Source organism: Camelus dromedarius, chromosome X (genome assembly GCF_036321535.1).
Source record: "Camelus dromedarius isolate mCamDro1 chromosome X, mCamDro1.pat, whole genome shotgun sequence".
Lineage (NCBI taxonomy): Eukaryota > Metazoa > Chordata > Mammalia > Artiodactyla > Camelidae > Camelus > Camelus dromedarius.
In genome coordinates this window covers 4,043,168-4,059,604 of record NC_087472.1, presented here as the reverse complement: position 1 = coordinate 4,059,604, position 16,437 = coordinate 4,043,168, and the positions used below count along the sequence as shown (strand labels likewise).

At 46.2% G+C, this 16,437-nt stretch overlaps 1 protein-coding gene across 5 annotated transcripts in view; it reads left to right on the top strand.

The window, feature by feature from the left end:
- Positions 1-1,134: 1,134 nt before the first annotated feature.
- The window catches only part of MTMR1 (myotubularin related protein 1), a 61,679-nt gene continuing 46,376 nt past the window's right edge, over positions 1,135-16,437 (top strand). For 2 of the 5 annotated variants that reach the window (XM_064483305.1, XM_031446528.2), the window contains exons 1-2: positions 1,266-1,423; positions 6,990-7,095. In XM_064483305.1, the coding sequence (XP_064339375.1) occupies positions 1,266-1,423; positions 6,990-7,095 (264 nt within the window). Of the gene's footprint in view, positions 1,424-2,673; positions 2,692-6,989; positions 7,096-16,437 lie in introns of those variants that run through there. The other 3 variants (XM_031446526.2, XM_031446527.2, XM_064483306.1) reach the window with 3 other exon arrangements.

Below are 16,437 nucleotides of genomic sequence, written 5' to 3'. Positions count from 1 at the left end.
AGTCTTCCACCATCTTGGACTTAGTTGATTCTAACCAGTTAACCTGTCCTCAATTGCTGTGCCACTCTTTTAATGGTTGTGTCCTGCCCCTTTCCCTCCTGTCTCATGGAGATCTTCCCTTTCTCACTCGGTCACCCTTTCACCCCAGGCTTACCCCCTCTTGGGTGTTAAGATGGCTGCTGAGGCTTCAGGTATCACATCCTCACCATTCAGTTGGAAGTTATTAAGCTCAGTTGAAAGATGGGTTTGGGATGGGAACTAGTAACTTCCTGCCTACATGTCTGCCTTTTATCAGGATGCAGAAGATTCCTTTTATATTTCACTGGCCAGACCTGGGTCATAGGTCTGCTGCCCATACCCAGGGCAATCACAGGCAACGGGGCTTCGTCATGATTGTCATCTCCACCCCTAACTAAATCAGGGCTGAGCTGAGAGGGGATGAGCTGTTGGATATGCAAACCCTAACAAAATGAGCAGGGAAATAAATATAGACCAGGAATCAAACGTCCTAAATGCCTTTATCATCAGATATTGCCTTGATTTTCACAGTGGTGATTTAGCCAACAGAAGTTAAATGTTACTCTTAATATAAACCAAGGGCGTAAGTTCTGAGGGCGGCATCAGAACACTTGGTTGCCCTACAGAAGGCAGGGAGGTGGTTTTGCGGGGGGTGGGGGGGTGATGAGCGGGGAGAGGAAGAATGGAGTGAGGAGGGATTGCTAAAATGTATGGCATTGGTCTTGCTTGGGGTTGGAGGTGTCAAGATCAGGGACCCCCAGGGGGCCTTGGCTTCTCCCACCCCAAAACTTTTCTGGGAAGGAAAACAAATCTTTTTTAATCCTTGAATTTCCCTAAATTTTTTTTTTTAACCGTGTGTCTCTATAGTCAATCTAGTAGTTTCCTGAGCAAAGCGCGTTCTGCATAATCCCTTTGTCCATTTCGACCCCAAGGGGCCTGGGACGTGCCCGGGTCGCCCCAGCCCGAGGCCCCACATCCCCCGCCGGCGGGCCAGGCGCCCAGGTGGGGCTCGGGCGGGGCGCGGGGCCCCGGCTCCCGGCTGCGCACCGGCCTCCCCGCCCCCCGCCCCGACCCCCGCGCGCGGGGCCTTGTGGGTAACGCGGGGCCGCCAGGTGACAGCTAATGGCGGCGGCCGCCTGAGCCGGGCGGGCGGCGGATCGGGGCCGCCAGAGGCGCGCGGCCGGACCTTCCGGGGTGCCGCTCCCCTCGCGACCGCGGCTTCCCCGCGGCGGCGGGCTCGGTGCGCCATGGACAGGCCGCCGGCGGCGGCGGCGGCGGCGGCGGCGGCGGGCGGCGAGGGCGGCGGGAGCCTGGGCCCGGGGCCGGCGGGCGGCAGGAGGCCCCCTCGGGTCGCGGGGGGCCCCACCGCCGGCTCCCGGCAGCCCAGCGTGGAGACCCTGGACAGGTAAGCGGGGTCCCGGGCCGCCGCGGCCTCCCGCGCCCCGACTCCCGAGGGCCTCGCGCGAGGCCCGGCTGCCCCTCCCCGCGCGCCGGGCTGAGGCCGAGTTGGGGTGCCCCCGACCCGGTCCCGTCCCCGGTCTCTCCGGAGCCCTGCGAACGCCCGCCTCCTCCCTGGGCCAGCACCTGGCTCACTTCCGCCTCGTGCGGAGCTCCCCGCACCCCGAGGGGCGTCGCAGCTGTCAAACCATGTCCCTTGCCGCCCCCCGCTGCATCTTGGAGACGCTTTGGCGGCCCTTGCTTCGGGTTTGGGAGGAAATTTCACCCTGGCTCCCCTTTTTTAGGGTGATCTTGCCTCGTGTGGTTTGAAGACCCAAATCCCACCGCTGCTGCTTGAGGTCTTTGATGGTGGGGTTGGGAGAGGGGGCCGAGGTGCGGGGCGGAACCCCGCGGCTGTCGGAGCTGGTGCAGATGGAGGCAAAGGTACCCTCATTTGAAAAACTGGAATGGAAAACTTCCAAACTGCTCCCCATACAAGAACACACCATCCTTTACTTTCAGTTCATCACGCTGTAAAGGAACCGGCTTATTTTCACGAACACGGCAGCCTACTGCTTCTTAGGCAGTCGGAGAACTAAGATCAATTAGAAGCATAAACCCACCATGTTCAACTGGGAAGGCCACCCTAAAGCTCAGGGAACAAGGGATGGGTGATCCCATAGCCTGGAATGTTCAGCTTTCCCACATCTTGGCCGTTTCACTGGCGCTAGAGTGCAGTTAGGCAAGGGATACTGGTGGATCCTCTGGGTCAGTTTCAGATGTTGGTTCCTGCCTGTCTTAGTTATATCAGTGAGCTGAACTTTTGGGAGTTTCCAGAAGCATAGAAACAACAAGAAACAATCCCTTGGGTTCTACCTCAGTGTAATTACAATTATTTTAATAAAGTAATTACCCAAGTAATCAGCTTCACTGGAAACTAATCACAGCTGAGACAGTACATGGAATGGTTGTGATTTTACTTACCTGCAGACATTCTGCAGCATATGAGGGCTCGGAGAGTCAGGGAATAATGCAAGACGGCTTTTGCTCTTTGGCTTACCATCTAGTGGAGAATACAGACAAACCAACAATTGAAATCAAATGTGATGAGGGCCAGGGTGGAGGTACACTTGAAAGTGCTCTGGATGTGGTGTGCATGGGACTCATCTGAGAAGCTTTTGGAGAACTCTAGGTGGCCAGACCCCACTCCCGAGCCTTCTGATGCAGGAAGTTCAGGTGAGGCCCAGGAGTTAGAATTTTTCAAAAAGGCTCCACAGCCTCGGTTGTGATCCACTGCATCGTGATACATGGTGGTGGGGTACTTGATTTGTTTTTTTAGTGGCAGGGGGTTGGGGAGTATGGGCAGGAAGCCAGGGCCTTCTGAGGAAGCTGACATTTGAGCTGAATGGTGAAGAAGGAGAAGTTAGCCAGGGGACTGGGGCATGGTGGACATAGTGGGGTGTGGGGGTGGAGGGCTTTTTGGCCGCAGGAGTGGAATGTGAAGTCCTGCAGGCTGGATGCTGGATGCTGGATGTGAGGAACTGGTAAGAGAGAAGACCTGCGGGAAAGTGGGGCTAGAGGTCCTCAAGGGGCCTGTGTACCTTCCAAGGAATGTGCCTTTGTCTTCTGTGCCAAGGCTTCTCGGCAAGGTTCTGTGTAACCGAGAGTCTGAATCGCCTCCAGTGCTTGATTTTAATGCAGATTCTTGGGTCCCACTCTAATCCATCGTCTCTGGGGGAGAGCCTGAAATTCTGCATTTTTAACAACCATCTGAGCTACAAGTAGGATGGGCTGTGTGGTCTCTGGCCCAGAATGGTACTGGTTTACTGATTGGGCCAGTGTCATTACTAATAGCATCCTTCTGCAACTCACAATAGTGTCTGGGTTTGGATGAGAAATTATATGGTCACCCTAGCTATGGGGAGCACAAAAGGATTTCCATCAGGTGAGCTACTGGATGGGGTAGACATTTGAGAATAGTTGCTGTGTAGTAGTGTCATGAATGGACCAGAGGCGGGGAGTCTCATTGAGTTAGGTTATGTAGGTTCTGGAAATGCTTATGTCTCAGTCGTTGGTCTGCAAATATGAGTGCCTACTCTGTGTCAGCACTGTGTTGGGCCTGAGGATGGAGCAAGGAACAGACACCCACAAATCCCTGCCCTTGGGGAGCATCTGTTTAGTGGGACAGAGAGAGAAAAAGCAAGGCAAGCATGTTCTATTTTACGTGGTGATAGGTGCGAGGGCAAGGAAGGAAGTTGGGGAGGGGATAGGACGTGTTGGGGGTGTGCCCTTCAGGGAATGGTTGGAATTTTATATAGGATGGTCAGGGAAAGCCTTGCAGGGAAAGGTGGCATCGCCCCTGAAGAGATGAGGGGTCTAGTCATGCACATATCTGGGGTGTCAGCATTCTAGGAGTGTGAGCCAAGGGTTCAAGGATCAGCAAGGAGACTGATGTCAGTAGCAGGGAGGGAGCTAGGGGGAGAACAGGAGGGGACAGGATCAGGGAGGTCATGGGGAGCCACAGGGCAGGGGGTTGGAGCAGAGGAGTGACAAAACCTGGTGTAGATTTCAGTAAGCTCCCCATGGCTGCTGTGTAGACAACAGCCCGGAAGGGGAAAGAGTTGAATCAGAGTCTAGCAGGTAGGAGGCTATTGCAGTCATCAAAGTGAGAGAGGATGGTGGCTTAGACCGGAGCAGTGGGGTCGAGGAAGGGAGAAGTGGTCAGATCCGAGATAAGATTTGAAGAAAATTTGCAGCGTAGAGCCTGTGGGGCTTGCTGAAGATTGCCTGTTGGTAGGAGAGAGGAGTCAAGGACGAACCCAGTGTTTGGGGCTTGCAGAAAACAGTGTTGCTGAGGTGGAGAAGCCTCTAAGTGGAGCAGGGTTAGGAAGTTAGCATGCTCTCAGCCCTGGTTGTATCAGTGAGGAGATGTCAGATGGATGTTCCAGAGCAGAGGTCAGAGAGGCAGTTGGTTTACATAAGCCTGCAGTTCAAGAGTGGTGTCTGGGCTGGAGACCTGAATTTGGGCGTTACGGGCATAGAGACGGGGCTTAAATTCACAAGGCAGGAGAACAGAAGAACGCTGGGTGCCTGGAAAAGGGAACCGGAATAGGAACGGGCAAGGTGCCTTCTCCTGATACGTAGTAGATGAGAGCGACGCGACTCAGTGAGCACTCTGATGTGAGAGTGAAGTGGGGTGTGGGCTCCAGGGGAAACCCCAGCGTTAGGGCCTGAGGTACATGGGTAAGGCATGCTTTTCTCTGATTTAGGGAGCACAGGGGTGGGGAAGGGGTCGGGTTGCAGGCTGGGCGTCTAATGCTGGTTTAGACAAGTTGAGCCGGCAGTGGGGTCTCTGGGACCGACTCGTGGAGATGTCTCATAGGATCATGGGCCTCCAGATTGGGAAAGTCCAGGCTGGAGAAAGAAGCTGGGAGTCCCCAGCCTGCAAGTGGTTGTTGACACCAGAGTGTGGAGGGAAATCGCACAGACTAAAGAGGAGACAGGGTACAGGAAATGTGGCCTCCCTTCTCTGTTCTGTCCTCGTGACAAGCTCTGGTTCACGTTCTTCTTTTAAGAGTGGCTCTGCGGGCATGGTTCCGCCATGCGCCCTGGACTGTGGGCCCTCCCCTCTCTTCTCAATGTTGTACTTCTCTTAATGCTGATGAAGATACGGTCCTGTGAGAGGATGTGGCTTGCTCAAGGTCATGGAGCTGGCTGGGGACAGAAACAGGGCCTGGATCCAGACCTCCTGTCTACCAGCACACGATACCACACTGTTTATAACTCTGTTGGTCAGGATGCTTCTGGTTGCAGGTAGAAAAAAACACAAATCGTTCTAGCTCAAGCCAAAAAGGAAATGTCTTGGCTCACATCACTGCTGCAGACAGGAAAGGATGGCCACGTGCACATTTAGAGCCAGAGTTGCGGGGTTGTTGGGGCTCCCCATCTCGTTTTTTTTTTTTTTTCATGTCTTACTCTTTATCTCTGTGGGTTCCATGAGGTGGTGGAGGTAGGGAGCGGCCTCTAGCAGCCCTGGGGGTTCACCTATGCAACTCAGGATCCAAGAGGAAAGCCTGGGATTGGCCTGGCCTGGGTTACTCCCCTCCAAGTGGGGTAGGAGGAGCAAGGGGTCAGCCCCTCTTCCCTGCCCCCACAGAATCCTACGAAGTGGGGAGGGGCAGTTCCCGACAGCAGAGAGAAGTGTCCTTATCAGCAGAAAGGGGAAAAGATGCTGGGCAGATGGTAACAAAAGGTCTCCCGTGGTGGGTGAGCAGGCGGGTTCCTACTGTTAGATTTGCGATCAGGGGTAGATGCTGGCAGAGAAAAAGGCAACATGGCAAGAAAAATATGATGTCTTTGGGCAATGAGGATGACAGCTTTTAAAAGGAAGCTAATATCCCTCTCTTTTCCCTCCTTCTTCGTCTTAGTTATTCATTGTGGTAAATAGATTCTTAACATATGGTAGGAATGTCTGCCTGTTCAGTGAATGTTTGCACTTACATTTTCAGCCCCACAGATAACTACTGGGCCCACTTGGTCAGAGACTGCAATTTAGATCTGTAGTAGAGGACACCAGGTATCTTTATTTCACTCTTTAGGTTATTTTACATACTGCCTTAGGGATTCCAGGGTTTTCTATCCTTCCAATATAGGAGTGTGGATTTAATTAGTGATGAGATTTTTTTTAAATGGCTGGAATATTGTTTGCAGTGAAAGCTACCTGCAAGGTAAACTTTCACAAGTATCTTTTGCCCTTTTACTTGATTTCTTCAGTGCTTTGATGTATTGAGAGAGGAGCCTGGCCTCTGGGGGCAATTTTTAATTCCATCACTGCCTAGTTTGCTTATGTGACCTCTGCACCTCAGTTTTCTCATCTCAGAACCATGTTGGCTAATCCCTGTTCTGCCTTCTCATCATGCTGTGGTAGTGAGGCTCTGATATAATGATGGACCAGAAACGCCTTTTGTAACTTTTCAAAGCACTTACAGAAATGTTAGGTAGAATCATTACTATACATATGACATAACTTTTCTAGTCTGTTCTTTTTAAAGTCACACAGTCAGCTGAGCTCCGTTAAGAGTCACTTTGATTCACTTGAAATTACATTATTTTCTAGATTTAAAACTACCACCATGAAATTGATTGCGTTTTTGAAAAGCATATGCTGTAAGATAAATATTTCACTTTTGAATTAATTTTCTACTTACATTACATTAAGAATATTCATGCTATATAATTGTAATTAAGTAATATTTTATTAAATGATAGAAGATAACATGCTTAACTGTCTAAGGCTTAGAATCTTAACCTTAAAATAAATTGGTTGAGTCATTTAAAATCAGCTTGGAACCTGATCTTACTTCCTAGCTGTCAGTCAGTATTTCAGTTCTTATATTAAATGTAAGGCTAACCAAATAGTCTAATTAAAGTTCCTTTCCTAAGAAAAATAAATGTACATATATCCCTAGTTAGTGCTCATTTTTCTCACTGACAGCCTGTGTCTTAAAATATTTTAATCACACTATTTCTTTTAGTCCTACAGGATCACATGTTGAATGGTGTAAACAGCTTATAGCTGCTACAATTTCTAGTCAGATTTCAGGTTCAGTGACATCAGAAAATGTATCCAGAGATTACAAGGTAAGCAGCATTGAGTCCTTAATTCATTTTCAATATACTAAGTAGCCAAGAAGCTTTGCAATTTTAATTCGAGTGAGACTTTGGCCCCTTGATGCTCAACCACCATTTGCTTGGGAACAAGGGTGAAAGGTTCTCTGTTGTTAGATTTGAACTTTAGAAGAGAAATTTCACCAGGATCTAGTATATGTGATCATAGTTTTATAATTGAGAGAAAAGCTGATTTTAGATTATGATCATTCTTTTAAAAATCCAGTTCTATCTTATTATTTTATTCTATGTTTAGGTTTTATTATAATAAATGCCTTATTTTCTTTGTTAGTATTCTGAATTTCAGAAAACGTCTGATATGTAGTCTTTCCCTAACTTCACAATTTGTTTCTGTATTTATGTACTACCTGTGGGTTTTCAGCATTAACATGTGATACTAGAATGCAAGAAACTTGCAAAATCTCAAGAGTATTGTATGGGCAGCCTCGTGTTGTAGTCCTTATTGAATTGAGAAATCTTTTCTTGTTTATTTTAAAAGTTGGATTCCCTGCTTATTCTAAAGTTAAGAGTGATAAGCTCCTTGTCAGCAGAGGCTGGGGCTCTTTTTCTCACCACTGCTCCCCCAGCACGATCCTGGAACATCACAGGTGCTCAATAAATGCTTGTTGAATCAATTAACAAATAAAACGCTTGCGTGCTCCATCTTTGTTAAGGCTAAAGACTAACTTTGTTTTAATGTCAAGAAACTATTAACTGGTACATTAAATGAAACCATGTGTACATTTCAGCAGTAGTCCGCTTGAATTGAGGTTTCAGTTTATTATAATCATTTTTACCTGTTAGTAAGAAATAATTGATTTTCACCAGTATGTGCAAATCACATTTAATAGCTTGTGCTACCCTAGGCTAACATCTCTCAAAACCATGGTTGTTGCCAGGCATCAAATCTTACAGAGAAACTCGAGAGCTACAATAACCATCCTGTCATTGTTAACAGCTCTCCTTGTTTAAGGGCTCTAGCCTCAGTTCCTCTCTAGCTTGTAATGTAGCAAGTGCAGAAACTGACTCCAGAGGCTGTGTAATTGAGGTCTGGCTCTGGTGCTGGACTTGCTTCCTCCTTGCCACTGGATGCTGTTGATGATGCCTACCAAAGGCAAGCATGACTGTGGGTTAATGGAAGTTGGATAACATGCCCAGCCAGGAGACTGAGAGTATAGTCCTGATAGATTTCCCTGCTATCTGATTTTCGTCTTTGCCCATGTATGAGCAGCTGGGGCTCCTGTTCCTTAAAACCCAGCTGGGAAGATATGCAGTTTCTAGGTGGGAGAAGCATTTGCTGCATCAGCTATGCCTGAGTGACTGGCTACTGAACAGCTGCTGGCCCCACTGGTCACAGGTGCCCTTTTGCCCCCACCTTAGCTGAGAAACTGCCCCACTGAGTGGAGAGGCTCACAGACCCATATTAGCAGAGAATAACTCTCAGATCTTGGATTGCTTTTCTTTACAGACAATTATGAGTTAACTGTAATGTTTTCATTATGGCTGAATAGTTGTTAGTGCTGTGCAGGTTCCATAGAAGGATGCTGACTGTGTGTGTAGCTGTCTAACCTTTGCATTAATAGATCAGACTGAATCTATACTTTAACATAAAGCAACGACTTTTTTAAAAAAAAAATGTTAGTCTATTTACAAATTTTGTATAGCAGAATTAGCTTGTGTTGGAATGGTTTAACAGATGGTATTCAGAAAAAAAAATAAGGCTTTTCCATATTTTGCAAATTGAATTTTAAGTACCTGCATCAGATCATAGCTAGAACCTTAGATGAGTTCTTGTAAGAGAGCCGTCTTTGTTAGATATGCCCTGTAGCCAAGTCTGCACATTTGGTGTTAAATTTATAATTCAGGATTTGTTAGGCTTTCTTTAAGGAGAGAGTTTTTTAAAATAATAAAAGCATTAAATGTTTCTAAACCACAGATCATTTTGCATGCTACTTATTAAGGAGTTCTTAAAATCAGGGTAACCAACATGGGCCTTTGGGACACCTCTGGCCTGGGAGCCTGCTACATGGAGTTGGCCCTGAAGGTCCAGACACAATTCCTTGAAGATTAAATTTGCAGTCATCAGTTGATAATATTTGAAATTATATATTGTGCAAATATCTTATTTGAAATACACACTCAATCTGGGGGTTAATTTATTGTAGGTTAAACTTAATGTCAGTAATGAAATGGGAGCAGATGTTTATGTGGAGCGGAGCGCTTGCGTCTTGATTTGAAATGCTGATTGTGTGCTCAGTTGGCTGCTGAGACTGGTTCTGCTTCATCCTCATCAGCCCTCTAGTATGTGCAGGGCTCTGTGGTTTTGCAATACTTTTTTTTTTTTTTTACATATCATCCATTTAATTCTTAAACCAACCCAGTAAGGTAGCTTTTATCATAATTGTCATTTAATAGATGAAGAAAGCAAGGCTCAGGGAGGTTAAGTGACTTGCTTATTAGTATTACAGAGTTAGACTTGAGACTTGAACCCAAGCCACTCCTATCGAAAAGCTAGAGTTATTTTAAAAATTTCCCCCCACCTTCTTGTTCACTATTTTTCAAAACGTGGCCCTTGGGTGTTCCGGCATCAGCACTTCTTGAGGTGCCTGCAAAAATGCAGCTTCTGTGGTCCCCGTCCCACTCAGTGAATCACAGTCTCTGAGGGTGGGGAACAGTGTGTCTCATGTATTTCTTATGTACAATAAAATATGAAAAGCTAGGCTTCCCTAGCTTTGTATCTGTTGAAATTGGTGATAAGACCATACATTTCTGGTGCATTCCCACAAATCTGAATAATTAGCAACTCATGTTAGACTTTGGAGAAGAATTGTTTTATTATTTACTCATATCATAAGTTGAAAGTCAGCCCCGGGTCGGACCACCCAAGCTGTGGCAAGAGTATCACTGGTATCACATGAGGTGGGTTTAGATGGTATGGCCGTGAACATGCTTTAACAGTTATGTGATGATTTTAATGTGTATTCCAGAAACTAGCACATCAGACTTGTGATTTAATGGATATTATTGCTTAAAGCCAGGGGAAGTATGAAAAGGAGTAGATTTAAAGTCAGTATAAGGGTAATAGCAGTACAGGCGATACGTAGATACAACAAACCAGACTTGCAGAGGCAGTGTGTGAGGCGCCAGAAGTTTGGAAAGCATTGTCCCAGCTGAGAAAATAGATAGCTATGTGTGAACTGTGAATGCATGAAGTTAATAAATGTATGCCTTAATACCAAATCATCCCTGAATATTTACCCGATGATTAAGACTCCTAGAAGAAATGTAATAAAATACAATGTAAAAGTGTTTTGTTTGTCCACCCCTCCCCTACTACTCACTCAGTTGCTTCCATTTTTACTGAGCTAAGAAAGAGTAAAAATCTCTCCTGAATTTGTCAAAAAATTTAAGACTAAGATCTGAATGTAATGTTCCAAAGATTAGATGAAATTATGCAGTTATAAATTGTAATGAAACATTTTTAGGAACTATCAGTAGAAGTGACACAGTTGATCAGTTTCCACTGCTTGGAAAGTAGAGCTGGGCCGAGAACAGGGAACATGGTGGAGTAGCACAAACAGTGCTGGTCAGCTTTGTGGCCTGCTGTAACCTCTGAGTGTCAGTTTCTTTTTCTGTAAGGATAAGAGAGTTTGGATTAGATTTGAAGTCTCTAAATTCCTTTCTTCCTAGAACATTCTTCAATTTTGTTTTGTCCAAAAGAATTTGGTTTTGGCCAGCCTTCAGGCAATTAGGACACTATAGTTCTAATGTGATCATTCTCTTTCCTCTGGCTCCATCATCATCACCATCACGTCTCTGTACCTCTCCTCCCGTTTCTCCTCTCTGCATCCCTTCACACAGTGCTCTTTCTTAAACATTCTGAAGAAAAAGGAGAAAATGGCAAGGGTCCTTTACTAAATTTAATCATTTAACAGGTTAGTACAGTGATTAAATTCTGTATCCTTAACAGAAATTTTCAGAAGGGCTTTGGAGGGAAGTGGGAGGCAGTGTACGGGGAAGGCTTCATTTCGCTTGAGCTAGGTCTGGTTTTATATTTCTTAAAGTAATAGTGTATGGAGGGAAGCATGAGCATAATCTTTCAGAGTCCATGGCCGTAATCCACTGCTGGTAACTTGGCCTCATGATCAGAGTTTGCAAACTGAGATGTCTACATGGGATAGTTAACAAGCTAGACAGACAGGGGAGGGGGCTGTGGAGGACTGGAGACTACAGCATGTCCCCCTAAAAACAAACAGCTAAATAAAAAAACCAACCCTGCTACTGCCTGTTTGAGCAACAGGCCTCCAGTTTGTAACTACTGTAATGTCAGGGCACTATCCTATCTCCCAGGGTGACTTGTCGGGTAGAATTATTTCTTAAAAATATCAAGATTTGGGCTTTTGCTGCTGCAGAGATGGAGGAGATGTACTGTTTCTTATTTTTCACACTAAGTACAACTAAAATCCCTGGACATTACCCATCAATCAAATAAACCTGAGAATGTCTCGAAAGGTAGCGAGAAGAAGGCAGACTGGTTAGGGGCCTCAAGACCCAAGACAGGGTGGTGATGTCCCTGGGTTTTGTTTTGGCCACATGTGTCCCAGATTTGTTGCTGAAGAAGCCAGCTACACAGAAATGCCAACGAAAGCCTAGTCTCTCTAGCTAAAGGACCAGGAAAGGGGCAGCCTAGTAAAAAGAAAACTTTTCAACACTAACCACTGTACTCCAGTGAAACACCACAGGAAAAGATGAGGCCCCACACCCACCCCACCAGCACGGCCAAGTGCAGAGCCTAGATTCCAACCTTGCCAGGCTGTAGTGAGTCTCACCAAACCTTGCAGTGGTGGCGTCGGGAGGCCTAGTGGAAAGTTGGGATTTTGACCACTGCCCATTGGCATGGAGGCTACCCTTCCACTGTGGTATCAGTGGAGGCCATGTGGGGGCAGTCATGAGGTGCCCCTGCCACTCCCAGCCAGGGAAGGATCAGTGGAAGCCTAACTGGGAGCTGCAACTCTCACGCGACCCAGAAATAACTAGGACTCTCCCATCCTCTGATGTCAGCGGAGGCAGAGAGGGGAGCCTGGACTTCTGCCCCTACCTGGCTGTCATGAGGCAGTGCCACCCACCCTTGTCCTGCTGGAGCAGCGTCAGAGAAGGCCACCTAACACAGGGGCTTTAAATAAGATCCACACTCTCGTAACGTCCAGATTTCCATTGAAAATCACTAGTCATACCAGAACCAGAAAGGTCTGAAACTGAATGAAAAAAGAGAATCAGTAGATGCCAAAACCGAGATGACAGAGATGTTAGAATTATGTGAAAAAGATCTTAAAGAAGCCGTCATAAAATTGCTTCAGTAAACAATTACAAATATGCTTGAACCAATGTGAACATAGAAAGTGAGGGACAAGAAATAGAAAAGTTTCAGCAAGGAAATACTAGATAAGAACCAAAAACTAACAGTAACCAAACCAAACCAGACTCCATGGATATGTTCAACAGCAGAACAGAGAGGACAGAGAAAAGAATTGGATGAATCTTAAGAATTACAGAGTAAAAAATGCCACTCCCAAAGAGTCACATACTGTGTGATTCCATTTGTATAACAGTCTTCAAATGACAACATTTTAGAAATGGAGAACAGATTCATGCCTGCCCAGGGCTAAGAAGGGGAGCGGCTGGGAGGGAAGTGGGCATGGCTGTAAAAGGGCTGCATTAGGTGGTGATGAAACTGTTCTGCATGTTGACTGTCTGTCATGGTCCTGGTTCGGGTTATTCTATAGTTTTGTAATACACCACCATCGTGGAAATTTGGTGACATGGTTCATGGTACATGGAATCTCTCTACAGTATTCTTAGAACCACTTGTGACTCTACAATTATCTTATAATTAGAAATCTAATTTTTAAAAAGCCAAGATTTTTACAGACTGCTGAATGATTCTATGTTGCATATATAATAAATTATGATGAATATTTATAATAACTCGATATATCAGTATTACTTAAATGGAACATATAGTTATGTGAATAAAGATGTTAGAATCCAGTTAGTGAAAAAGGGTATCAACAGTTACCCTTGTACTAGTTCAATTGCAAGTATACTCACCCCTTTTGTAGCTGGAAATTGGGGCTAGCAGGCTTCATCCAACGGCTCATTTGTCATATTTCCTGGAGGCCTTTAGAGAGTGGACAGTGATTGTTTCAGGCTAGGGTTTGACAAAGGAGTCAGGCAAGGTTCAGGTATGGCTTGTTTCGCAAAGACTAGGGTTGCATTTTGATGACTGGTTGACACTGTTATTGGCCTGACCATGGCCTCTGACTCCAGGCAGTGGGGAGCACGAAGCTGGTTATTGAGGTGCCTGCAGCAAGACCCAAGAGTTCATAGTCTTTAACTCATCTTGTAGTGATCTGATTGCTAAAGCAAAATTACTTTATTTATAGACTTTACACCTAAGACAGAAAACAGGGGTGTTTTTACTCCAATATTACAATCTTTTCTTGGAAAGAAGCCTCTTGGAGGCATAAACTCAATGATAACTCATTCATAAAAAACTGCTATTTATTTGGGAACCATCTTATATGGTTTATTAAAAAGATCACAAAATTTGGAGTCAGAGCACTTTGCCTTGAGTTCCAGCCCTGTAACTGACTAGCTGCCCAACAAATTACTTCACCTTGCTGAGCCTCAGTGTCCTCATCTGTAATAATGGGTGTTACAGCAGAGGTTTACTGTTTTAAAAAGGGCAGCAAATGTATGAAATGAATATAGTGCTCATTTGCCTTATACTATTACTCTACAAAAATGTACATGATATGTAAAAAGAATATAAGAGGAGTGTATTGTAATTGCTGAACACTAGTCGACTTCCCTAAAGGTGATGTGAGCAGCTATTATGTGCAAGAGGCTGGGCTGGGCTGCATGGAATTCACAGTAGAAGAAAGAGACACCGAAAAATACAGTACAAATTGGACTATGGTGAGTGTCGAAATAGATAAGGAAACAAGGTGCAGTGGGAGGAACAAGGTGGGCAGAGCAGGGCATTCTGGGCATTCAGCCTTAAGGGCACTTGGCAGCCTCCTCAGAAGGGGAACAGGTTTAGGTGGGGCTGAATAGAGGTTAAGAGCACCAGCACTAAACCCAGCCGGCTTGGGTTTGAATCCCCACCCTCTTAGAATACTTGTGATACCAGATGTATGGGTTTTTTCCCACACTGACCAATTCTCCAACAACAATTCAGTTTGATTCTGATAGTAACCAGAGTTAGCGGAGAGCCCACAGGTTAAGGGCTCAGTCCCCCAACAGTTCTCATTTCAGATGCCAATTGCAAGCAGTCGATCCCCGGGTTACTCACAACTTCTGCCTGCCTTGGCTATAAATTGGGGGTTCCCACAACTCCCTCCTTGAGTTCCATCATTTGCTAGAATAACTGACAGAACTCAGGTAAACACTGAGGTTTACCAGTTCATTATATAATAAAGGATATACGAAAAGGCTCCAGATGAACAGCCAGATGAAGAGATACATAGGATGAGGTCTGGGAGGGTCCCAAGCACAGGCACTTCTGTTCCCATGGAGTTGGGGTACACCACCCTCCCAGCACATAGATGTGTTCAGCTCAGAAGCTCTCTGAATGCTGTGGCTTAGGGATCTTTTTGGAGGCCACTAAATAGGCGTGATCAATTATCAACTCCTCATTTTCCAGCCCTTCTCCCCTCTCCAAAGGATGGGGAGTGAAGCTGGAAGTTCCAAGCTTCAAATCATGGCTTGATCTTTCTGATAATCAGCCCCCATCCAGGAGCCCACCAAGAAGTCACCTCTTTAGAACAGAAGACACTTCTATCACCCAAATAATTCCAAGCGTTTTAGGAGCCCTGCATCAGGAACTGGGATCAAAGATCAAATATTAGAACAAAAGATGCTCCAAGCACCCCTAATTGCAAGGGTATTAGGAGCTGTGTCCAGAAGTGGGGTCATTTTATAGTGCTTTTTCTTGATTTAGTGAAAGCCATTTAGAGGCAGGTACATTTTTAGTTAACTTTTGGGCAGTCTGCTTGCTGTGTTAAAGTAGACTGAGATCATCATGAACTTGTTTGCACCTTCTCATAGGATCTCGGCGTGTGTAGGAGTTGCCAGGGGGTGTAGGGCAGGTCAAGGGAGTTGCAGTGCAAGTTGGGGAGGCTGAGAGCCATCACCTACAGGTTACCTAAATAGTACCGATACTAACAGCCCCCGCTTCCTGAGTATTTATCCACCGCAGGGACAGCTGTTACCTGATTTAACCCTCGCAACAGCTTATGAGGAAGGTGCGCTCAGCATCGCTGATTTAGAGAGGGGGAGACTAAGGCTCCCTCCGCTGCCTGTGTGGCTGGCTGAGGTCTCCCAGGCGGTAAGTGATGGAGGCAGGGTTCCACTCCAGAGCCCATGCTTTCAACCACTATGCCGACGTGCCTCCCTTAGCCTAGGGTGGGGAGATGTTTTCTGAAGTCTTCCAGTGAAGCCAAAATGACTCCTCGGATGTGAGAACCTCCTCTGTGGTCAGGACCTTGCAGTCATTCCTAGACTGCTCTCCTTTTGTATGTGTTGAAGCTGAGGCCAAGTGCAGGTATGCGGAGGCTCCAATCTGCCGGTGAGAGCTGGCCCCGGCCTCTCCACTCCAAACCACTGCTCTCTTCTCTGGCCTCGATCAGAATCAGATTCAAGAAAAAGGAAATGAACCTCTCTGTGTGTCTGAAACGGCTTATTTCCGGAGAGATGAGACCTGTAAAGCAGAGAGAGCCATAGGGGTATCAAGTCAGAGGCTTTCAGGTGCGCCTCCGTGGACCCACCTGGCCTCACACCAGGAACACCGCGAGCGCCACTAGAACAGGTGAACTCTGTGAGTGTGAAAGCAGATTATCATCCTACCCCTTTCCTTCTGGGTTAGTTCCTCCTTCCAACAGCAAAGGCTTATTGGCAGTGGTGCAGCTCCTACATACAAGGCCCAGGTCCACTGCGTTTTTATTTTCAGTTGTTGCTATCACTTTATAGACAAAGCATTCAAAAGTTAATTGTAGTTACAGAACAAATGTGAAAGTAGGAACATGCTGGAGCGGAGGTTTGGAGGCAGAGGAGAAGCGAGGGAAGAGGCAGTGATGTCGGTTTCTTCATCAACCCCAAAGGAGGTTACAAGAGATTGGATGTATATTTGAAGGCTTTAGTTTCTGTGTGTTAATTAGAGTGGCACCACAGCTGAGGCAGTGAGCAGGTTATCTGGGTTTAAGTACTTGCTCAGCCACCTTGAACTTGGCCAGGTAGTACTTAACTGTGCCTTGG